A 24,363-nucleotide genomic window follows, 5' to 3' on the forward strand; every position below is an offset into this window, starting at 1 on the left:
TTCACCATCAGTTATTCTTGACTTGTTTCCACAAGTATTCAGTCGGAAACATATTGTGGTTGTGATATTTCTCAACTCTGGAATATCAGCAATGTGATGAAACATCTTTTGTATCAAATGGGGAGATGTCATCAATTTTGGAGCTCAAAAGTCACAGTGGGTCATTCCACCATCCTTCCGTGTGGGTTCAGTTACAGCTTACCTGTGACCCAAATGAGGACAAGTGGGATAGAAAATGAATGACTCCAAGTTTTGGAAGAGATGATTTTCTCCAGCTGGTTGGCACACCGTTGAACATTTTAGTGTCCAATTTCACCTGCAAGTTTTTCCATGCTGGTGAAAGGGCAACTCAATTTTAGATGCTGAGGGTTCACATTAACAGCTAGGAATATCAAGTGAAAGATCATGACCTGGATCTGCAGTTTTATTGCTACTCTAAAACCGCCTCCGCGTTCTCTCTATTCTGTGGTTGTCAGATCTTCAAAAGGGTAAGTGGTTTGTTTTTATTTCCCCCCCACACTCGGAAAATATTTGAAAATATTGGCTGTCGATTCACTTCACTCACATGGAACAAATTGATTAACCGCACTAGATGTTCCTTGACATTTCAAATAGTGAATTAAAACCAATGCTTTGGTGACAGGCAGACAGATTGGCGGCTCGATTGCGCAACAGCACGAAAAGCAGCGTTTCTCGTCATGCTGACACATTGGGATGTCATAAGGTGTGAAAGCATCAACAGCTGTACAAGGGCAAAAATGTGTTTTGACTCAAGCAGCCCTGCTTAATTATAGGGAAAGTGGCGCATCATGTAAACATCAACAATGTTATAAAATTGTGCGGCCATAGTTGAATTACACGTTTCTTGTTTTTATCTTCGGCAACAATGCAGAATGAGTTTGTATTCATGCGAAAAAAACTTCCTGGAGTGAGCGTTAAATCTTGTTTTATACCGGGAAGCAGATGACGTGTCATGGGAATGAGAAGAAGCCGCTAATTGTGCTCATTGCTGTCTGCTGATGCCATTAGTCACGAAAAGTGACGTTCCCTTAATACGCATTTTGTTGCCATTAAAAATGTGTTGCACAATCTGTCTACCTTTCCCCAAGCAGTGTGCCAATTTGACTTTTTATGACAATGGAAAACATCTTGTAACCTCTACACCGATAAACACATCTGGTCGACACATGCTTCATACGACGCTCATCAAACATTGGAAACTGTTTTCAGAGCAAAACAAGCAACACCTAAGCAGACATTCTTCTGTATTTTTCTGCTTTTCATAGTTGTGGTTGGGGAGTATTGTTTTCACTTCAACATTCTCTTGCACTGGTTGTGCCATTTTTTTTCCCCTGTAAAAGAACATCTGGTTTTCCTGCTTATAATAGATTTGAAATTAAAAGTTGAGTATTTGTTGAAATCAGCATTAAATATGATCCACGTTCAGTCCAAATTATCTTGGGGGGAAGATGCAACCAAAACATGAGGAATTAATATACAACGATTCCTTGTACCCGTCCTCCATTATTTGCTTACGAAAATAATTTATAAATAAATGTAGAATGAAGAATTTGCTTATGAAAATAATTTATAAATAAATGTAGAATGAAGAATTTGCTTATGAAAATTATTTATAAATAAATCTAGAATAACAGATTTCTTCCAGTACTATAGCACCCCCAAGCAAAGTTTTAATTTATGTGAAACATCCAGTGTGACACAAAATTTATAATTTGATTTTGAATGACACGTTTCAGAATTTTTCTCAATATGTTATTCTATAACGATTTAATTTATTGTTTTGTATTTGGTGATGAAGTTGGACAATATCTCACATTTCACATTTTTATTTTATGTTTTGGACTATTTATTAATCGTACTGATTAAAATGAACCAAAAATGATTCCCCTGTTACGACAGTACCGAATAAATATCGTAAAATGTATTAGGTAGACTCCATTTAACTTAAATTATAAAGTAACAGTACTTTGATTACATCTTCTGGCTACACTACACCATGTCTCAAATGTACCTGACCTGATTATTTAATAAACGTAAGGGCAGGTTTCACACCTGCGCAGAACTTCCTCACTTTTCGCCATTGTTTTATTTTAGATAGGGAGAGAATATTCTCCTACCACTGTTAGTTCATCTTAATCAGCCAGACGCAAGCAAAATTCCGGACGCAGGTAAACTTGAACTGAGATGATTCATGCATTTACCTGCTGGGCTTGCTGGTGGTGATGCACGGCACTGCATTTTTTTTTATATGACTCAAACAGCTTTGTTCAAAACTCCAATTTAATCCTCTCCTAATCCACCTTGATTATGTGTTGGGCCATGAAATAGCCACAGCCAGTTGATTTAGACCTGAACAACACTGGACTTGTAATGGCTGGCATGTTCTCACAGCTCCATTGAAACCAGAGATGGAAGAAGAATAAAGTTTCAGAAGGGAAACAGGTCAGAGCAAGTCTCCAGAATAATGCGTGTAAAGTGGCGGATGTACACATCGACTTGGCCACAACATTAGGTACACCTGTCAATCTAACCAAAAGTATTTTCATTTATTCATTTTTTTTGCCAGCTTGACATTTTTTTTTGAACAGTACATCGCTTCCTCTGTCTAACTAATAATTACTGTCGTGCGCCATCAAAAAAAAAATGCAGCACATATGTATGTAACAAATCAACCTGTCAGCTATAGGAAAGGCCCGTCAGTGAAAGCATGTTCTCCAAACCTGTCTGTGAATCATAGTGACGCGCCACTTGTAGGCGTGTGTGGCAGAGGGGTGGGGCTGCCCTCATGATTGGCAGAGGCCCAGTCCAAAAATTCTGCTCTTTATAACACCAGTCTGATCCTTCCAGCTTCACATCTGCTCGGCAAAACTCGCTGATCGCTTTCCGCTGGCCATGGGTAGACAAAAGATCTATTTGGAAAAATTGTCCAAGACCTTCCAGATCCGCAACCTACTGCTTCGCCAGGCTTTGGCAGAATGTCTGGGCACCCTCATCCTTGTGGTAAGGACTTATAGATGGATCATTTTTTTATTCTGAGATTGGAATTTAAGTTGTCAATTTGAAAATAGTGTCTTAAATTGAGAATGTGTTTCGTATCAGTGTGGTCAAGACTGTTATGAATGTTTAACTTTTGCTCCTTCTCCTTTCAAGAGTCATTTTTTACACTTTTGAGTGTTATCAGTTAAGCGCCACATGCCATCACATCTTTTAATCAATTTTCCGTGACAATATTTGTCGAGTCAACTCCAAGTTGTGTATAGACCGCAAGAAAGCAAGCATTCTTTGAATTGTTGCAATGTAAATGTTAGCTTTGCGTGTACTTTTGACCTGAGGGGGATCAACAATGCACAGCAAACTTAAAACCAGGATCCAATTGACAAAAAAAATAAAAATAAGGCAAGAATGAATAAACACAATACAATGTTAGGTATGCTAGACAGAATGGAAGCGCAAGGTGTGGAGGCAGAACAATCGTATGAATAATATAATTTGACTTCCGATGATGAAACTTGAGTTTCTGCTGGTGACAAAGTAAACGAGTACGCCGGGGACAAGCGAAGGTGTGGAAGATCTTTGTAGGTATGAGCGCACTATTTATTTGCAGAACCTTTCCAAAACCAGTTTTTCCAAACATGTCTCAGAATAAAATGAATTGAAACGGACACTGGCTGTATCAATACCGAAATTTTCGGACTATAAGTCGCACCGGAGTATAAGTCGCACCAGCCATAAAATGCCCAAAAAAGTGAAAACAAAAACATATATATCTATATAAGTCGCTCCTGAGTATAAGTCGCCCCCCCACCCAAACTATGAAAAAAAAACGCGACTTATAGTCCGGAAATTGCGGTAGATATAAAAATTATAGACTAAAGCATAGACATGTTTCAATTTTAACTTGCTGACCTAGAGAAACAAAGAAAGACTAGATGTTTGTTTTGGTACACTGTGTGTTGGTTTTAATAAGCGTGTTCAGAGCGCTGTCCTTAGCCGCACCGTTCCACAACTTGCTGAATCAGTCACTTTTTGGTTGGTTGCTCTGAGCGGACACCACATTTTTGAAAAAAAAAAAAAAGCATTACTCACACAGTGGAATAATATAAAACTCTCAAACTTATCAAAACATCCCAAATCTTTTAAAAATCTCTTATAAAAAAAAAAAAAAAAAGCAACAGACCAAAAAGTCAGCATTTTTGCTGGATTTTAATGAGCATTACCCTCTGGGTGTTTAGATGATAAAATCCAGATGCTTTGCTTCCTGTCGTCTTATTGGAAAATTAAGAGCGTTAAAGCCGCACATTACCTTAACCTACCAATAAAACAAAAAAATGCTCACAGTAACCAATGTTTGCTGTAAGCTTTAATGTTTTCCTCATGTGGAGTAAATCACTAGTTTGGAGAAAATGATCTGCTCGAGACACGCATTCATGACATTTTTGGGTGACTTGATGATATGGACACAAAAGAGCTTCTATAAAATTCTGAGCAGACTCTTTTGAATGGACTTTTGTTGCTCCAGTGATAATGATCATTCTACCTTGGCTAACAAATCACATAATTACAATACTTAAATTACCGGAACATACATTGGAATCTCTGAAGGTCATTCGGGAATGTGGATTGACCTCCTGATTATTTTAATGTTGAATGAATTGTGGAGAGCTCAGTGTAGTCAGTGGCGGAGCTAGATGGGTGTGGGGGGTTACGAGGGCACTGCCTCCCCCCTCCTGAAAATATTTGGACTCCTCCGTGGTGTCAGAGCAGATAATGACTTTTGGGTATTTTTAAAATTTTCAGGAATTTCCTTTCCACAATGTCAAAAATGTTTAGTTTAGTTTTGATGTGTTTAATCGATCGCATCATCTTGTTTTGCAGATGTTTGGCTGCGGTGCCGTGGCCCAGTTGGTGTTGAGTAGTGGTTCTCATGGTCTGTTCTTGACGGTTAACTTTGCCTTCGGCTTTGCGGCCACCTTGGGAATCCTGGTCTGCGGCCAAATATCAGGTGCGTAATTCACTTTTGTCTTAGTCAATTGTTACATGTTGCAACGCTGTTCACTGTCTACGTACTCATCGCAGGAGGACATCTGAACCCCGCGGTGACCTTTGCCCTCTGCCTGCTCGGGAGAGAACGCTGGAGAAAGTTTCCAATGTACTTCCTTTTTCAGACGATTGGCGGTTTCTTTGGTGCAGCCATCATTTTTGGAATGTACTATGGTAAGAAGGAATCTCAATTTGCTTTTCGGTAGATTAGGCCTTTCCAAAAGGGAATGAAAGGGAATATTTGAATATCAAATATATACATTTATGTTTCTTTTTTGTTCCATATTAAACATCATTAATTGACACAATTAATTAATATACTTAATAGCCACAAGGGCGCTGTATCGAGAAAAGCATGCTATTTGCGTTCCTTATTGTTTAACACGTGAACTCTATTTTGTGAGCTAAAAGAGTTTTTGTTGTTGGGGTGTTTTAACATGTCAAGATATGCGGACAACATTAAATGTCTGTTAACGGAGTCGAGTCACGATTGAACACGAAAGAAATAACGCAAACTTTAAATCGAGTGTGGGCAAATTTTTGATCGGGTCTGGCACATTGTAGTGTTTGCAATTGCACATCTTTTTACTACTCTGCAAGCTATAACAAATACGCATACATAAAAGCACTCAAACGAAGTGGCGAAATCCTCAAAGAAAAATTATTCAATAGATAAAAATCTTCCATCCCCAGCCAATATGCTCCAGGCTTGGAAGAATTCTGTTTTGCTATTCCAAGCTCAGAAAAAAAAAAAATGACATGGCACTCTGAACCACAACAATCCTAACTTAGATAAACAATGGTGTTATTTTCTTTCAGATGCCCTGTGGGACCGTCCTGGTGCGTTCAATGTCACTGGCCCAAATGCCACAGCTGGAATCTTTGCCACCTATCCCGGAAAACATCTCACCCTTGTCAACGGCTTCTTTGATCAGGCAAGATTTTGAGCAATGGCTGACAAAAAAAAAATCATCATCATTCCTTGACCTCCCCATTTTTATTTTTGCCTTTGTGTAGATTATTGGCACGGCAGCACTGATTGTTTGCATCCTAGCTATCGTGGATCCCTACAATAATCCCATCCCACAAGGACTGGAGGCCTTCACTGTGGGCTTTGTGGTTCTGGTCATTGGCCTGTCTATGGGATTCAACTCTGGCTACGCCGTCAATCCCGCCAGAGACCTCGGACCTCGTCTTTTTACCGCAATGGCCGGCTGGGGTGTCGAAGTGTTCACGTAAGCGCCGTGCATTTTCCTTTTCATGATGAATCTTTGGAACGTTTGTTGACGATATTCCCCGTAATGCTTTTCAGTGTCAGAAACGGTTGGTTCCTGGTGCCCGTTTTTGCCCCCTTTCTGGGCACCATCATCGGCGTGATCATCTACCAAATGATGGTTGGCTTCCACGAGGAGGGAGAAGTACGCGACAGGAGGAACGCAGAGGCCGAGGAGAACCTGCGACTCACCGACGTCGCCGCCAACGACAAATCGACAGAGGCCACCAAGCAAGTGCATTGAACAGCTTTTGCGTATCTATTTGAATTTTTTTCCCGACCACGGTTAAACTGCCAGATTGGCGGGATGTTGAAATGAAGCTAATTTCCGTTCTTTGTGTTTGTTAGATTGTGTCACGTTTGTAGTGGAAACACTTTTTTTTTTTTAAAGAAGAGATGACATTGCGTTCCCCAGTCTTCAAGTTAAACAGTGTTTTGTATTTTCTACCGAAGTAGTTTTAAAAAACGTTTTATAAAGAGATTTATATCTTAAATGTCCAAATAAGCACTTAGGTGGGCGTGGCTCCGTTAATATCAATGTCAGTCCGGACAATTTCAATATTTAAATTCAAATTTCAATTTTATATTTTACTGTGGGGAAACAGTTCTATCACAATCAGTTTTATCATGTTTTTTTTGGTTTTATTTTTCGTATTTCACAATTCACTCCGTTACGAATTACACAATGTTTGCTAATTCACAGCTGCACCTTTTGTGACTCGTGTTTTGGTGCTGGACTGGAATTTGAGCCTTTTTGTATGTAGGTTGGTGGGTGAAGCTTTTGTATCAATACAATAAAGGTTTTTATCCTTTGCATGTGGTTGATGATACTTTCTCAAGCTAATGTAGTCGACAATACCCAGATGTTTAAAAATCCTGAAAACATTTTCGACAAACATGAAACTTTGGTGACAAGACAAACAAATGTATCATTTGTCTTTTGTTGGACCTCTGAGAATTTTTTTTTTTCTGTGGAATCAAGTTAGAGCGGCCACACGCTCAGAATCAAACATCAAATTTGGTGACTGCATCATACACAGCTGGACCTCATACAACATTGACATTTTGGCTCTATTTTTTCTATGACCTAAATTCAAATACGGGGCTTGACTTTTCGAATGCTCATTTCCTTTGACCACATTTGCCATTTTTTTCACTTCTTAGTCGTTGCAGTCAAAAGTCCACAATATTTTCTTTTTTCGGCTTAACTCGAGTCCGGTTTTGCCACAGCGGTGACTCACTGTGTTCATCTCCCTTTGCTCTGCATCATCTCTAACTCCAGCCGCCTGCCCATCTTCCTTAATCACATCCATAAATCTTTATTTTACGACCGGGCGGGTCCATTTCCAGCATCAAACTACCAATACTTTTGGATATATTCTGCATGTGTCCTAGCCATCTTAATGGTTTATTGTTTTCTAGGAAAACAAGTAGTAAACAATCCTGCTACTATTACGTATTTTAAACAATATTTAGAAACTAGAATTTTGCAATTTCTGGAGAAATTGCGTGTGAAGGCGAAATGTATGAATAACTTCTTCGGGGAATGCTGCCGAACGATGTTGAAACGTGTTGAATTACTTGAGAAATGTAGAATATTTGGAGAATTTGTGGTGAATTTCAAAATAAAAGATGTGAAGTTTTTGGTAAGTGGGAAGTTGTGGAATAGGTAGAAAAATGATGAACAGTTGAAAGTTGGAATGGGTTGAATCGGTTGAAAAATGTAGAAATGAGAAGGGAAAAGGGAATTGGGTGTGAATTTCAAAATAAAAGATGTGAAGTTTTTGGTAAGTGGGAAGTTGTGGAATAGGTAGAAAAATGATGAACAGTTGAAAGTTGGAATGGGTTGAATCGGTTGAAAAATGTAGAAATTAGAGTACAAAAACGGAATTTGAGAGAATTTTGGTTGAATTTCAAAATAAAAGATGTGAAGTTTTTGGTAAGTGGGAAGTTGTGGAATAGGTAGAAAAATGATGAACAGTTGAAAGTTGGAATGGGTTGAATCGGTTGAAAAATGTAGAAATGAGAAGGGAAAAGGAAATTGGGTGTGAATTTCAAAATAAAAGATGTGAAGTTTTTGGTAAGTGGGAAGTTGTGGAATAGGTAGAAAAATGATGAACAGTTGAAAGTTCGAATGGGTTGAATCGGTTGAAAAATGTAGAAATGAGAAGGGAAAAGGAATTGGGTGTGAATTTCAAAATAAAAGACGTGAAGCTTTTGGTAAGTGGGAAGTTGTGGAATCGGTAGAAAAATAATGAACAGTTGAAAGTTGGAATGGGTTGAATCGGTTGAAAAATGTAGAAATGAGAAGGGGAAAGGAAATTGGGTGTGAATTTCAAAATAAAAGATGTGAAGTTTTTGGTAAGTGGGAAGTTGTGGAATAGGTAGAAAAATGATGAACAGTTGAAAGTTGGAATGGGTTGAATCGGTTGAAAAATGTAGAAATGAGAAGGGAAAAGGAATTGGGTGTGAATTTCAAAATAAAAGACGTGAAGCTTTTGGTAAGTGGGAAGTTGTGGAATCGGTAGAAAAATAGTGAACAGTTGAAAGTTGGAATGGGTTGAATCGGTTGAAAAATGTAGAAATGAGAAGGGAAAAGGAAATTGGGTGTGAATTTCAAAATAAAAGATGTGAAGTTTTTGGTAAGTGGGAAGTTGTGGAATAGGTAGAAAAATGATGAACAGTTGAAAGTTGGAATGGGTTGAATCGGTTGAAAAATGTAGAAATGAGAAGGGAAAAGGAATTGGGTGGGAATTTCAAAATAAAAGATGTGAAGCTTTTGGTAAGTGGGAAGTTGTGGAATCAGTAGAAAAATAATGAACAGTTGAAAGTTGGAATGGGTTGAATCGGTTGAAAAATGTAGAAATTAGAGTAGAAAAACGAAATTTTAGAGAATTTTGGTTGAATTTCAAAATAAAAGATGTGAAGCTTTTGGTAAGTGGGACGTTGTGGAATAGGTAGGCAAAAGATGAACAGTTGAAAGTTGGAACGAGTTGAATCGGTTGAAAAATGTAGAAGTTAGAGGTGAAAAACGAAATTTTGTGAAAATTTGTCGGAATTTTTAACGTGAAAACGTGAAATTTTCGAATTTGGGAATTTTGGGAATGTCGAGAATCCTTCCGAATGTGATTAGAATGTGCTGAATGATGTGAATTTCAAATTGGAACGACGTAAATGTGAAATGTCGAATGTGCCATTAAGAATGAATGGGGAAAAATTTGTCGGAATTTTGGGAATTTTGCGGAATCGGAAAATTTTCGGAACGAGAAAAATACAAGCGCTCGTCGCGTGAATATTTGGAATACGTGAAAAGTGGAATGGAGTGAATCGGATGAATTATGTGGAAGATGAAACGTGTCAAAAAAGTGTGGAGAATAAAAGAGAATAATAATAACTAGAATTTTGCAATTTCTGGAGAAATTGCGTGTGAAGGCGAAATGTATGAATAACTTTTTCGGGGAATGCTGCCGAACGATGTTGAAACGTGTTGAATTACTTGAGAAATGTAGAATATTTGGAGAATTTGTGGTGAATTTCAAAATTGAAAGTTTGGAATAGTTGGTAAGTGGGAAGTTGTGGAATAGGTAGGCAAAAGATGAACAGTTGAAAGTTGGAATGGGTTGAATCGGTAGAGAAATGTAGAAGTTAGAGTAGAAAAACGAAATTTTGGAGAATTTGGTTGAATTTTAAATTTGGAATTGTTGGTAAGTGGGAAGTTGTGGAATAGGTAGGCAAAAGATGAACAGTTGAAAGTTGGAACGGGGTTGAATCAGTTAAAAAATGTAGAAGTTAGAGCAAATGTTGAATCCCCATAGAGAATGAATGGGAAAATAAAAAAAAGCAATTGCGCCAAAATCTTTCTAAATTTGGAACAAAACCAAAAAAAACGGCCTCAGGAGGTTCACTTTTGGGGTAAAAATGTTGAAACGGGTTAAATCGGACAAAAAACGAAGACGTTAGCGCAAATGTAGCTATTTGGGGCACTTAGTGTTGAAATAAGGTCACTTCCGGCTTGATTCGGGTCATTTCCGGTCTAATTTGGGTCACTTCCGGTTTATTTGGGTCACTTCCGGTTTAAAACAGGTCACTTCCGGTTTAGCTGAGGTCACTTCCGGTTTATTTGGGGTCATTTCCGGTCTAAAGAGGTCACTTCCGGTTCATTTTGGGTCACTTCCGGTTTGATTTGGGGTCACTTCCGGTTGACCAGAGGTCACTTCCGGTCTATTTGGGGTCACTTCCGGTCTATTTGGGGTCACTTCCGGTTTATTTGGGTCACTTCCGGTTTAATTTGGGTCACTTCCGGTTCGTCTGAGGTCACTTCCGGTTCATTAGGGGTCATTTCCGGTCTAAAAAGGTCACTTCCGGTACATTTGGGGTCACTTCCGGTTTGATTTGGGGTCACTTCCGGTTTACCTGAGGTCACTTCCGGTCTATTTGGGGTCACTTTCGGTTTGATTTGGGGCACTTCCGGTTCATTTTGGGTTCATTGGGGGCACTTGAGGGTCAATCCAAGATGGCCGCCACACTGGAATTGGGGGTCAAGGGTTGAATGTGTAAGCGTAGTGGAAGTGGGGGTGAATGGGAGTGAATGTGGGAAGCATAAGGTGAATGCATTTGGAATGGGTTGAATCGGTCGAAAAATGTAGAAATTAGAGTAGAAAAACGAAATTTTAGAGAATTTTGGTTGAATTTCAAATTTGAGAATTTGGAATTTTTGGTAAGTGGGAAGTTGTGGAATAGGTAGGCAAAAGATGAACAGTTGAAAGTTGGAACGGGTTGAATCGGTTGAAAAATGTAGAAATTAGAGTGGAATAACGGAATTTGAGAGAATTTTGGTTGAATTTCAAATTTGAAAATTTGGAATTTTTGGTAAGTGGGAAGTTGTGGAATAGGTAGGCAAAAGATGAACAGTGGAAAGTTGGAATGGGTTGAATCGGTTGAAAAATGTAGAAGTTAGAGGTGAAAAACGAAATTTTGTGAAATGTCGAATGTGCCATTAAGAATGGATGGGGAAAAATTTGTCGGAATTTGGGGAATTTTGCGGAATCGGAAAATTTTCGGAATGAGAAAAATACAAGCGCTCATGTCGTGAATATTTGGAATACGTGAAAAGTGGAATGGAGTGAATCGGATGAATTTTGTGGAAGAAGAAGCGGGACAAAAAAGTGGCGGGAATAAAATAGAATAATAATAATAACTAGAATTTTGCAATTTCTGGAGAAATTGCGTGTGAAGGCGAAATGTATGAATAACTTTTTCGGGGAATGCTGCCGAACGATGTTGAAACGTGTTGAATTACTTGAGAAATGTAGAATATTTGGAGAATTTGTGGTGAATTTCAAAATTGAAAGTTTGGAATATTTGGTAAGTGGGAAGTTGTGGAATAGGTAGGCAAAAGATGAACAGTTGAAAGTTGGAATGGGTTGAATCGGTAGAAAAATGTAGAAGTTAGAGTAGAAAAACGAAATTTTGGAGAATTTGGTTGAATTTTAAATTTGGAATTGTTGGTAAGTGGGAAGTTGTGGAATAGGTAGGCAAAAGATGAACAGTTGAAAGTTGGAACGGGTTGAATCAGTTAAAAAATGTAGAAGTTAGAGCAAATGTTGAATCCCCATAGAGAATGAATGGGAAAATAAAAAAAAGCAATTGCGCCAAAATCTTTCTAAATTTGGAACAAAACCAAAAAAAACGGCCTCAGGAGGTTCACTTTTGGGGTAAAAATGTTGAAACGGGTTAAATCGGACAAAAAACGAAGACGTTAGCGCAAATGTAGCTATTTGGGGCACTTAGTGTTGAAATAAGGTCACTTCCGGCTTGATTTGGGTCACTTCCGGTCTACTTGGGGTCACTTCCGGTTTATTTGGGTCACTTCCGGTTTAATTTGGGTCACTTCCGGTTCGTCTAAGGTCACTTCCGGTTTATTAGGGGTCATTTCCGGTCTAAAAAGGTCACTTCCGGTTCATTTTGGGTCACTTCCGGTTTGATTTGGGGTCACTTCCGGTTTACCAGAGGTCACTTCCGGTGTATTTGGGGTCACTTCCGGTCTATTTGGGGTCACTTCCGGTTTATTTGGGTCACTTCCGGTTTAGCTGAGGTCACTTCCGGTTTATTTGGGGTCATTTCCGGTCTAAAAAGGTAACTTCCGGTTCATTTTGGGTCACTTCCGGTTTGATTTGGGGTCACTTCCGGTTTACCAGAGGTCACTTCCGGTCTATTTGGGGTCACTTCCGGTCTATTTGGGGTCACTTCTGGTTTATTTTGGTCACTTTTGGTTTATTTTTGGGTCACTTCCGGTTCGTCTGAGGTCACTTCCGGTTTATAAGGGGTCATTTCCGGTCTAAAAAGGTCACTTCCGGTACATTTGGGGTCACTTCCGGTTTGATTTGGGGTCACTTCCGGTTTACCTGAGGTCACTTCCGGTCTATTTGGGGTCACTTTCGGTTTGATTTGGGGCACTTCCGGTTCATTTTGGGTTCATTGGGGGCACTTGAGGGTCAATCCAAGATGGCCGCCACACTGGAATTGGGGGTCAAGGGTTGAATGTGTAAGCGTAGTGGAAGTGGGGGTGAATGGGAGTGAATGTGGGAAGCATAAGGTCAATGCATTTGGAATGGGTTGAATCGGTCGAAAAATGTAGAAATTAGAGTAGAAAAACGAAATTTTAGAGAATTTTGGTTGAATTTCAAAATAAAAGATGTGAAGTTTTTGGTAAGTGGGAAGTTGTGGAATAGGTAGAAAAATGATGAACGGTTGAAAGTTGGAATGGGTTGAATCGGTTGAAAAATGTAGAAATGAGAAGGGAAAAGGAAATTGGGTGTGTATTTCAAAATAAAAGATGTGAAGTTTTTGGTAAGTGGGAAGTTGTGGAATAGGTAGAAAAATGATGAACAGTTGAAAGTTGGAATGGGTTGAATCGGTTGAAAAATGTAGAAATGAGAAGGGAAAAGGAATTGGGTGTGAATTTCAAAATAAAAGATGTGAAGCTTTTGGTAAGTGGGAAGTTGTGGAATCGGTAGAAAAATAATGAACAGTTTAAAGTTGGAATGGGTTGAATCGGTTGAAAAATGTAGAAATTAGAGTAGAAAAACGAAATTTTAGAGAATTTTGGTTGAATTTCAAAATAAAAGATGTGAAGTTTTTGGTAAGTGGGAAGTTGTGGAATAGGTAGGCAAAAGATGAACAGTTGAAAGTTGGAATGGGTTGAATCGGTTGAAAAATGTAGAAGTTAGAGGTGAAAAACAAAATTTTGTGAAATGTCGAATGTGCCATGAAGAATGGATGGGGAAAAATTTGTCGGAATTTTGGGAATTTTGCGGAATCGGAAAATTTTCGGAACGAGAAAAATGGAAGCGCTCATCGCGTGAATATTTGGAATACGTGGAAAGTGGAATGGAGTGAATCGGATGAATTATGTGGAAGATGAAACTGGACAAAAAAGTGTGGAGAATAAAAGAGAATAATAATAATAACTAGAATTTTGCAATTTCTGGAGAAATTGCGTGTGAAGGCGAAATGTATGAATAACTTTTTCGGGGAATGCTGCCGAACGATGTTGAAACGTGTTGAATTACTTGAGAAATGTAGAATATTTGGAGAATTTGTGGTGAATTTCAAAATTGAAAGTTTGGAATATTTGGTAAGTGGGAAGTTGTGGAATAGGTAGGCAAAAGATGAACAGTTGAAAGTTGGAATGGGTTGAATCGGTAGAAAAATGTAGAAGTTAGAGTAGAAAAATGAAATTTTGGAGAATTTGTTTGAATTTTAAATTTGGAATTGTTGGTAAGTGGGAAGTTGTGGAATAGGTAGGCAAAAGATGAACAGTTGAAAGTTGGAACGGGTTGAATCAGTTAAAAAATGTAGAAGTTAGAGCAAATGTTGAATCCCCATAGAGAATAAATGGGAAAATAAAAAAAAGCAATTGCGCCAAAATCTTTCTAAATTTGGAACAAAACCAAAAAAAACGGCCTCAGGAGGTTCACTTTTGGGGTAAAAATGTTGAAACGGGTTAAATCGGACAAAAAACGAAGACGTTAGCGCAAATGTAGCTATTTGGGGCACTTAGTGTTGAAATAAGGTCACTTCCGGCTTGATTCGGGTCATTTCCGGTCTAATTTGGGTCACTTCCGGTTTATTTGGGTCACTTCCGGTTTAAAATAGGTCACTTCCGGTTTAGCTGAGGTCACTTCCGGTTTATTTGGGGTCATTTCCGGTCTAAAAAGGTCACTTCCGGTTCATTTGGGGTCATTTCCGGTTTGATTTGGGGTCACTTCCGGTTTACCAGAGGTCACTTCCGGTCTATTTGGGGTCACTTCCGGTCTATTTGGGGTCACTTCCGGTTTATTTGGGTCACTTCCGGTTTAAAATAGGTCACTTCCGGTTTAGCTGAGGTCACTTCCGGTTTATTTGGGGTCATTTCCGGTCGAAAAAGGTCACTTCCGGTTCATTTGGGTTCACTTCCGGTTTGATTTGGGGTCACTTCCGGTTTACCAGAGGTCACTTCCGGTCTATTTGGGGTCACTTCCGGTCTATTTGGGGTCACTTCCGGTTTATTTGGGTCACTTCCGGTTTAATTTGGGTCACTTCCGGTTCGTCTGAGGTCACTTCCTGTTTATTAGGGGTCATTTCCGGTCTAAAAAGGTCACTTCCGGTACATTTGGGGTCACTTCCGGTTTGATTTGGGGTCACTTCCGGTTTACCTGAGGTCACTTCCGGTCTATTTGGGGTCACTTTCGGTTTGATTTGGGGCACTTCCGGTTCATTTTGGGTTCATTGGGGGCACTTGAGGGTCAATCCAAGATGGCCGCCACACTGGAATTGGGGGTCAAGGGTTGAATGTGTAAGCGTAGTGGAAGTGGGGGTGAATGGGAGTGAATGTGGGAAGCATAAGGTGAATGCATTTGGAATGGGTTGAATCGGTCGAAAAATGTAGAAATTAGAGTAGAAAAACGAAATTTTAGAGAATTTTGGTTGAATTTCAAATTTGAGAATTTGGAATTTTTGGTAAGTGGGAAGTTGTGGAATAGGTAGGCAAAAGATGAACAGTTGAAAGTTGGAATGGGTTGAATCGGTTGAAAAATGTAGAAATTAGAGTGGAATAACGGAATTTGAGAGAATTTTGGTTGAATTTCAAATTTGAAAATTTGGAATTTTTGGTAAGTGGGAAGTTGTGGAATAGGTAGGCAAAAGATGAACAGTTGAAAGTTGGAATGGGTTGAATCGGTTGAAAAATGTAGAAGTTAGAGGTGAAAAACGAAATTTTGTGAAATGTTGAATGTGCCATTAAGAATGGATGGGGAAAAATTTGTCGGAATTTTGGGAATTTTGCGGAATCGGAAAATTTTCGGAATGAGAAAAATACAAGCGCTCATGTCGTGAATATTTGGAATACGTGAAAAGTGGAATGGAGTGAATCGGATGAATTTTGTGGAAGAAGAAGCGGGACAAAAAAGTGGCGGGAATAAAATAGAATAATAATAATAACTAGAATTTTGCAATTTCTGGAGAAATTGCGTGTGAAGGCGAAATGTATGAATAACTTTTTCGGGGAATGCTGCCGAACGATGTTGAAACGTGTTGAATTACTTGAGAAATGTAGAATATTTGGAGAATTTGTGGTGAATTTCAAAATTGAAAGTTTGGAATATTTGGTAAGTGGGAAGTTGTGGAATAGGTAGGCAAAAGATGAACAGTTGAAAGTTGGAATGGGTTGAATCGGTAGAAAAATGTAGAAGTTAGAGTAGAAAAAGGAAATTTTGGAGAATTTGGTTGAATTTTAAATTTGGAATTGTTGGTAAGTGGGAAGTTGTGGAATAGGTAGGCAAAAGATGAACAGTTGAAAGTTGGAACGGGTTGAATCAGTTAAAAAATGTAGAAGTTAGAGCAAATGTTGAATCCCCATAGAGAATGAATGGGAAAATAAAAAAAAGCAATTGCGCCAAAATCTTTCTAAATTTGGAACAAAACCAAAAAAAACGGCCTCAGGAGGTTCACTTTTGGGGTAAAAATGTTGAAACGGGTTAAATCGGACAAAAAACGAAGACGTTAGCGCAAATGTAGCTATTTGGGGCACTTAGTGTTGAAATAAGGTCACTTCCGGCTTGATTCGGGTCACTTCCGGTCTAGTTTGGGTCACTTCCGGTTTATTTGGGTCACTTCCGGTTTAAAACAGGTCACTTCCGGTTTAGCTGAGGTCACTTCCGGTTTATTTGGGGTCATTTCTGGTCTAAAAAGGTCACTTCCGGTTCATTTGGGGTCACTTCCGGTTTGATTTGGGGTCACTTCCGGTTTACCAGAGGTCACTTCCGGTCTATTTGGGGTAACTTCCGGTCTATTTGGCGTCACTTCCGGTTTATTTGGGTCACTTCCGGTTTAATTTGGGTCACTTCCGGTTCGTCTGAGGTCACTTCCGGTTTATTAGGGGTCATTTCCGGTCTAAAAAGGTCACTTCCTGTACATTTGGGGTCACTTCCGGTTTGATTTGGGGTCACTTCCGGTTTACCTGAGGTCACTTCCGGTCTATTTGGGGTCACTTTCGGTTTGATTTGGGGCACTTCCGGTTCATTCTGGGTTCATTGGTGGCACTTCAGGGTCATCCAAGATGGCCGCCACACTGGAATTGGGGGTCAAGGGTTGAATTGTGTAAGCATAGTGGAAGTGGGGGTGAATGGGAGTGAATGTGGGAAGCATAGTGGAAGTGGGGGTGAATGGGAGTGAATGTGGTAAGCATAAGGTGAATAAGGGGAATAAATGTGGAATGGGTTGAATCGGTCGAAAAATGTAGAAATTAGAGTAGAAAAACGAAATTTTAGAGAATTTTGGTTGAATTTCAAATTTGAGAATTTGGAATTTTTGGTAAGTGGGAAGTTGTGGAATAGGTAGGCAAAAGATGAACAGTTGAAAGTTGGAACGGGTTGAATCGGTTGAAAAATGTAGAAATTAGAGTGGAATAACGGAATTTGAGAGAATTTTGGTTGAATTTCAAATTTGAAAATTTGGAACTTTTGGTAAGTGGGAAGTTGTGGAATAGGTAGGCAAAAGATGAACAGTTGAAAGTTGGAACGGGTTGAATCGGTTGAAAAATGTAGAAATTAGAGTGGAATAACGGAATTTGAGAGAATTTTGGTTGAATTTCAAATTTGAAAATTTGGAATTTTTGGTAAGTGGGAAGTTGTGGAATAGGTAGGCAAAAGATGAACAGTTGAAAGTTGGAATGGGTTGAATCGGTTGAAAAATGTAGAAGTTAGAGGTGAAAAACGAAATTTTGTGAAATGTCGAATGTGCCATTAAGAATGGATGGGGAAAAATTTGTCGGAATTTTGGGAATTTTGCGGAATCGGAAAATTTTCGGAATGAGAAAAATACAAGCCACCCTTTCCTGAATATTTGGAATACGTGAAAAGTGGAATGGAGTGAATCGGATGAATTATGTGAAAGATGAAACGGGACAAAAAAGTGAGGAGAATAAAATAGAAGAATAATAATAATAAAGTAAATGGAGTAGAATAACATATGTGTGAAGGCCTTCGCCTTCACACAATAAAGTAAATGGAGTAGAATAACATATGTGTGAAGGCCTTCGCCTTCACACAATAATAATAGAGAATGGTGTAGAATAACATATGTGTGAAGGCCTTCGCCTTCACACAATAATAGAGAATGGTGTAGAATAACATATGTGTGAAGGCCTTCGCCTTCACACAATTATTATGAATTTTTTATTACATATTACATGAGTTTATTATTATGAGTTACATTTTGCTGCATGTTTTCCACAAGTGCTTGTTCTGTGTTTTGTATCTCATGCTTGGGGGGGCAAAATGTCCTGAGTCTACATTCATGAGGTTTAAGTTCTAGGCCGAGATGTCGCAGAAAGGAGGAAATGTAGGTCTGCTCCAAAAAAGCCCATTCATCCTTACTTTCAAACACAGAATGCTTTCATCCTTTGAATAATTGCCTCAATATGGCATCGTACATACCAAGTTTATTTCATTTGACAACATTTGTCATGGAGCATGGCTTTAAAGGCTGTAGTACAACCCTCTGGGCCAGGTTGTACATACCAAAGTCTCAGCCCAAACATTTGCACCTGGCTGGATTTCAATATGTGTAAGGAAAAAAAAATAAAAAAAATAAATGTATGAGCACCTCATATTCTGTACAGTAAAAGCTACAAAACAAACTCGTTTTCAAACCAGACGAGTAAAAACTGGTCAAATATTTAAAAAAAAAAAAATTAAAAGTGAAGACAATTTGCAATTCTAGTAATGACACGAATTTGATGCACAATTTGTCTTCGCGGGCCACATAAAAGAATGTGACGGGCCATATCTGGACCCCGGGCCTTGAGTTTGACACCTGTACCTTATATATAGGGCACTTCAAATTACCCGCAATGCACTTGTAGTGACCATGGACGTTCATTCAAAAGTTTATTATAGCAGGAACTAAATAGTCGAGATCTTAATGCGCCGCTTAGCCATGACACGCATCTGATTTGTGGGGGACTATAAAGTGAATATTTGGACATAGCCGTGGGAAATAGACAATGCAAATAATTCTTGCAAAAAAAAAAAAAATGCATTTAGACTTCTGACGTCATGACAGGAAGATCCTTCAGGAGACCGAACGCACGTCAATTTAAACGGATATGAAGACAGCTTAGCAGAACATCATTTAGGTAACTAACCTTTTGAGATCTTTTAAGGCAATAAAAGTCAACCACTTGGACATGATCTCACTTGATCTATTCAGTAAATGCGGTTCGGATGATTGAATGAAGAAATGACGCTAAGCATAAGAAAAACTTGTTTTTCCCAAACATGCAGAAGTGGTTTGCGTCGGCGTGGCATGCGGCGGTGCACTTTGCAATTTATTCAATTCGGCTCCCTGTCATTAGTTTAAAAACTGCATGCACTATTTGTATCCTAACGCCAAGAAATAATATGAAAAGTAAGCCCTCAAGGTTGATTTGAACAAATGAGCAAAAAGCAATGCTGCTTTGGCTTCTCCAAACGCACATCTGCTGATTGTTGTTGACATGCAAGTGATTTAACACTCCCAGCAGCACTCCAACCCCCAAAAGTGAAGGGAAAAATAAGACCTGCTGTGAATTTTCCATGCTACAGGCTGATGTTGTGCTCTTCAGATATTTCATGCTATTCCTTAACTAACTGGAGCAGGCATGGGTAAACATTTAATGGCTTTGTGTTCAAACTTGAATTGTGCTTTGTCTAACACGCACACGCAATATTTGGCCATTCGTCTTCTGTATGTGCAAACGAATCTTTAATAAATGTACAAAAAATAACCTGCAAAGTCAGTGGTTTTAATAGATTCAGATCATGTTCTATTTTCTTTTTGAAGTTACAGGACTTTTATTTTTGAGCCCCCAAAAACAAATCCTTAACTAAACATGTTAAAGCTGAACTAACAGAAACTCCTTTCTTTATTTAGGCTATACTTAAGAATTCATGTTCTACACGCTTGACATGAAATCTTAGAACTGTACAAACTTCATTTGCAAAAAAAAAGTGCAGTAAAAATGCACGAGCTATGTAAAAAGATAAAAAATGTTAATGCCGAACTACAATTTGCCCAAAATGACATTTCCGCGGCCTCTGTTGCCAGTTCACTGTGATGACTGCACTTCAGGCTTCATACAATGGAGTGACTGTGCCATCTTTCCACTCAATCAGGATTTCTCCTCTCTGCATAGTAGGGGAGGAGAGCGGATGGCGCATGGCGTGCTCTGTTAACGGGGCTCTCTCGCAGGGCACGGGGGACCCCGGAATGCCCGCCTCCGGTCTTGGAGCGTACGACTTCAAAACACACACCACCTTCTTCCTTCTGGTTCCCTCAGACAAAACATTTGAGACAGCGTGACGCCATTGACCTCAAGTTTACGTCGGTGTGTTTACACTCACCTATTGGAATAAACGTTGAAAATAAGAATGACAGTCCCAAGCACCAGAGCCAAGGAGCTTAAAACCAACATGGTTATTTTCCAGCTCATGCCTGTAAAGGTACATAAGCAGCACATCATTACTTTGATACAACTACTCATTAAGTCGTTTAAACATTTCCACATGTTTTGTGGGCTTCCACTAGGTGCAGTATATTTACACCGGTGGTTCTTGGGCCCTGTACACCAAGCACCATGTAAAAAAGTACCAACATTAAAGTACAGTGGTGTAGTAGGGAAAAGGGCTCATAAAAACAAGGCAGGGGTTTTATTCTTCAAATGTAAATGTAATATTACCCAAAAATGTTCTTTGTAATACGTTCTGTGCAGACTAACAGTGTTTTGTTTGTGGAATATGACTTAAGATGGCAAAATCCACTTGTTTTTATCCATCTCAAGGCGGCCATTTTGCCACATGCTGTCGACGACATTACAATTGCTAGGTCTCAGGTCACAACCAATCACGTCACCAGTTTTCTGAAGCTTAGCAGTGATTGGTTGACAACTGTGATGTCATTTTAAGTCGACAGCAAGTGGCAAAATGGCCGCCCCCTGAAATGGATAAAAATGGTGCTTAACTCCACAAACACAATATTGATCAAGAGCTGTACAACTAATTATTTCAGTATTTGTACATAGAAGCAGAAAAGGAAGTTTAAAATTCAGATACATTAATGTTACTGCATCTTTTCTAAACTTCTTTGTACTATAAATAAATCATATGAGTTATGGCTTGCTTCACTGTAGCGATGGAAGCAAATAAATATACAATTAATATCATATCCCAGTCTGGTCTAAACATTCCCTCTTATTGTTATACTATAGCCCCATCTAGTGGTAGGAAAGAAACATTTACTTGAGTAGGCAAATTGCAATTAATCTTTGCTCTCTTCAAACTGCACAAGGGGGAATCAACTGAAATGTTTATTACTGTACCATAGTCCATAGTGAAGAAAACCATGGTAGGATCCTCAGGGGATTTTGTGCTTTGGGAAAAAACATCTGAAATATTTTCTGTGACTCCATCATTAAATGTAGCTTCATCTGTTAGGAAGAAGAGAGATACATCAGATTAAACTGGACATAGATTTGGATAAAATGACTCCATTCTCCGCTTAAGGGAGTGTAAAGCTAATCTGTCAATTCAAGTGAACTGTCTGTACAACAATTCTTACATGCTTGTCTGTCCATATCAGACAGGATCGGTTCCATTGATTTTAATGGAGGGTGGTGGTGTGGTTGGTGGTTTTGGTGCTGATGGTGTTTGGCGTCCCTCCCATCACACAGTGTCTGGTTGTCCAGCGTCTTCCACCTGCTGCCCTGCTTGTGAATCCAAATAGAATGGCACAAACATTTTTACCTTTGAAAAAACAAATCCTCACGCTTGTCTCTATCTCGAGGGCGGCCATTTTGTCTCGTTTTGATAATCGCTGTCGACTGATATTGTGATGTCATCTTCAGTCGACACCAAGTGACTGTACAAGACAAAATGGCCGCCCACTGAGAACATAAATAATTGATAAAGAATCGAGTAAGTCCTTACCTGTTTATGGTCCTGTGATAGGAAGACCAAAGTGGAATCTTGCGTCGCACTGAGGTGCAGCCCCTTACCGAGCAAAGTCAGGTGGCCTTTTTTGGAACAGGACCATTGCTGGCTACCTGCATCGCGATCCACCTCTGACGCGGCTGAGAACTGGCCCCGGGCCTCTCCGTTTTGAAGGTGGCAGGGTTGCAGGTGGACGCCCTCAAACTGCTCCCGGGGAGCGGTCAGACACTCGCCGGTGTAGTGGTTGCTAAGGGCCTGGCTCTCAGGCAACCACAGCCATTCTTGGAAGGCTGAATGTGGGTCGCATTGTCCCAGCGAGACCCTCCCTCCAGGGAAACTGTCCTCCACTTGAAGGCATGTGCCCAGCAGCTTGTTTCGGATGTTTAAGCCAGATACATCTGTACAGGGGGAAGGGGAAGAATAAAAGTCTTCATAATCATTTCTAGAATAGCCAGTCGGGGATGTTAAACCTGTTTTCATCGTCCCCCCTTGTAGTTTACAGTATTACTTCTTTGCCATCTGTTGGATTTTTGGTCTTGTTGTTAGGTTTAATTCATTGATCCAAAATATAATTAGGATCACCAAGCACTACTACTTTGGTGTGAATGCTTGTCTCTCCGCATTTACGCAACAAACATTTCGATGCATTAAAATGCATGGTTGTCTGCATTTACAGTTGTTGAAATTGAACGAGTTAGAATCAAAGTGCAAATAAGTCAACATTTGAACAAACCGTACCAATGTTTGCTTCGCCGTCAAGAAAACGTTTTGTTTGTGATATTAAGCTGTGGAACATACACAAATAACTTTGTGGAGCACTGATACTATAAGCAAACGTTGGTAAGAGTAGCGAGACACTTAAAAAAGAAAAGAAAAATAAACTGTCACCAGATGAGTAAACAAAGAGTTCTTAACATGTCTCACCAGTCAAAATGAAGAGTGGAAGGAGGTAAACAGACTTCAGAGTTCTCCCCATGGCTGCAAACACTTCAGTGGGCCGGTTAGACAGAACAAGTGCAAGTAGCTGGAAGTGGACTTCATGCTGCCTCTCTCCGCTCTTGCATGAATTACTGCAGTGAGTGGATGAATGGAAGCAGGGGTGTGAGGTAGGGTAGGGTGGCATTCCTTTCCTAAACTCCTAGGGACCGCCGTCACTCCTCATATCACTTTCCCTTTAAGAAGCACAAACAAATGTGTTGGCAATTGCTGGTTTATTAATGCAATATTTTTTTAAACCAATCAATGGAAATGTGAACAATCGCAGATTCTTCACCCCTGTTGTTTGCATGCTTCCGTAATTCCGTCCTCTAAGCAAAAAAGTTGTTTTTACTTTTCTTCCCACCGCTGTCGTCGATCTAATCCATGCAAATGAGCAACAGTTGCAAATAGTTTTAAAGGGCATAAATCTGTTAATGGAAGAAAACATTGTTCCAAGTTGAATAGGATTGCCCACTCATTATGCTGAGAAATGGGACAGTCCTGGAGGCCAGCGTGGTCACGTGATGTTTTTCCCCTCTATTGTGATGCTTGGCAAACAACCCACAAAATAAATCCTTCTTCGTTACGTTAGCTGTAATTATGAATCATTGAGTAATTCCGTTTTTTTTTTTTTTTTACTAGATAAATGATTTCATGGGAAAGCCAGTCAATAAAACTAAACAGGCCACCATTGTGGAATTTTACCCAAATTTCTAGTACTACTTTGAAACCCTAGTTTGAAACCCTGACCCTTAGATGCATAAGTGGGTCAAAAATGAGCCGATGAGGTTTTTTTTTTAAAAAATATATCTTAATAATAAAAATGTAAGCTTTTCATATTCCGGGTCTTTCTCAAAAAACATGTTTTGCACACAATGGATGTTCACAATGTTCACATTTTTCTATGACTGTTTTAGGTAATTGCCTTTTCCAAAGAAAAAAAGAGTTCAAAATAAAGATATTTCAAACATTAAATCATTGTTGTTGCTACAATACCTAAATATCATAGAAATGAATGACAAATATGACATTAAAAACACATTGATTCTAATATGGAAGAGTGTCGGTTCCACTCACTTGTGGCGAGAAAGCTTTTGGTCTGATCAAGCTACATTCCAATGAAAAGGAAAAGCCCGAAAAGCAAGTCTCAGATTCATGCCTAGTCGTTAAACTAAGTGCAGCCTCGCATTTTCCTAAACATAAAATGCTGTGACTAGCATCGACAACACGTTTAACACAAACTACCTTTTCTTGTTCCTTGTAAACTGTACTGTAAGACGATCAATATTTAGTATTGCACAAGGTACATTGAAAAAGAGTCGCACCTCTTCAGTTAATTCCCTTTATAGGGAAAATCAAAATCCCAATCCACAGCACAAGCTCATTAGCCCACAGACAGGTACGAACGTTGTATCCCTGTGATGACACAAAATGGGGGGCTGTGGTCAAGTGTAGTCTTTATTAAGATTAACGAACAGCTTGACATTTTTAGTCCTCTGTCGGAATCGATCATTTTAATACCCGCAAGAGCCAATGGCGGAACAT

The 24,363-nt window shown here is 39.3% G+C and overlaps 2 protein-coding genes across 4 annotated transcripts; one reads left to right on the forward strand and one right to left on the reverse strand.

Moving 5' to 3' along the window:
- The first annotated feature begins 180 nt into the window (after positions 1-180).
- On the forward strand, positions 181-7,150 carry LOC133154133 (aquaporin-3-like). 2 transcript variants are annotated; one of them, XM_061278601.1, is made up of 7 exons: positions 181-488; positions 2,869-3,021; positions 4,897-5,023; positions 5,098-5,235; positions 5,881-5,996; positions 6,079-6,296; positions 6,374-7,150. In XM_061278601.1, the coding sequence occupies exons 2-7, from the start codon at positions 2,914-2,916 to the stop codon at positions 6,576-6,578; spliced, it is 912 nt and encodes a 303-aa protein (XP_061134585.1). In that variant the 5' UTR covers positions 181-488; positions 2,869-2,913; the 3' UTR covers positions 6,579-7,150. The 2 variants fall into 2 exon arrangements, with proteins under 2 accessions (XP_061134585.1, XP_061134586.1); XM_061278602.1 differs by lacking the exon at positions 181-488 and adding an exon at positions 2,116-2,189.
- Positions 7,151-18,553: 11,403 nt separating this feature from the next.
- On the reverse strand, positions 18,554-23,127 carry si:dkey-245n4.2 (uncharacterized). 2 transcript variants are annotated; one of them, XM_061279877.1, is made up of 6 exons: positions 22,765-23,127; positions 21,838-22,238; positions 21,470-21,614; positions 21,231-21,338; positions 20,257-20,347; positions 18,554-20,179 (listed from the first exon to the last, which is right to left on the reverse strand). In XM_061279877.1, exons 1-6 carry the CDS (start codon positions 22,961-22,963, stop codon positions 19,981-19,983), a joined length of 1,143 nt encoding a protein of 380 aa, XP_061135861.1. In that variant the 5' UTR covers positions 22,964-23,127; the 3' UTR covers positions 18,554-19,980. The 2 variants fall into 2 exon arrangements, with proteins under 2 accessions (XP_061135861.1, XP_061135860.1); XM_061279876.1 differs by having other exon boundaries at positions 21,470-21,617; positions 22,765-23,126.
- Positions 23,128-24,363: the final 1,236 nt, after the last annotated feature.

This window comes from Syngnathus typhle, linkage group LG5, assembly GCF_033458585.1.
Source record: "Syngnathus typhle isolate RoL2023-S1 ecotype Sweden linkage group LG5, RoL_Styp_1.0, whole genome shotgun sequence".
NCBI lineage: Eukaryota > Metazoa > Chordata > Actinopteri > Syngnathiformes > Syngnathidae > Syngnathus > Syngnathus typhle.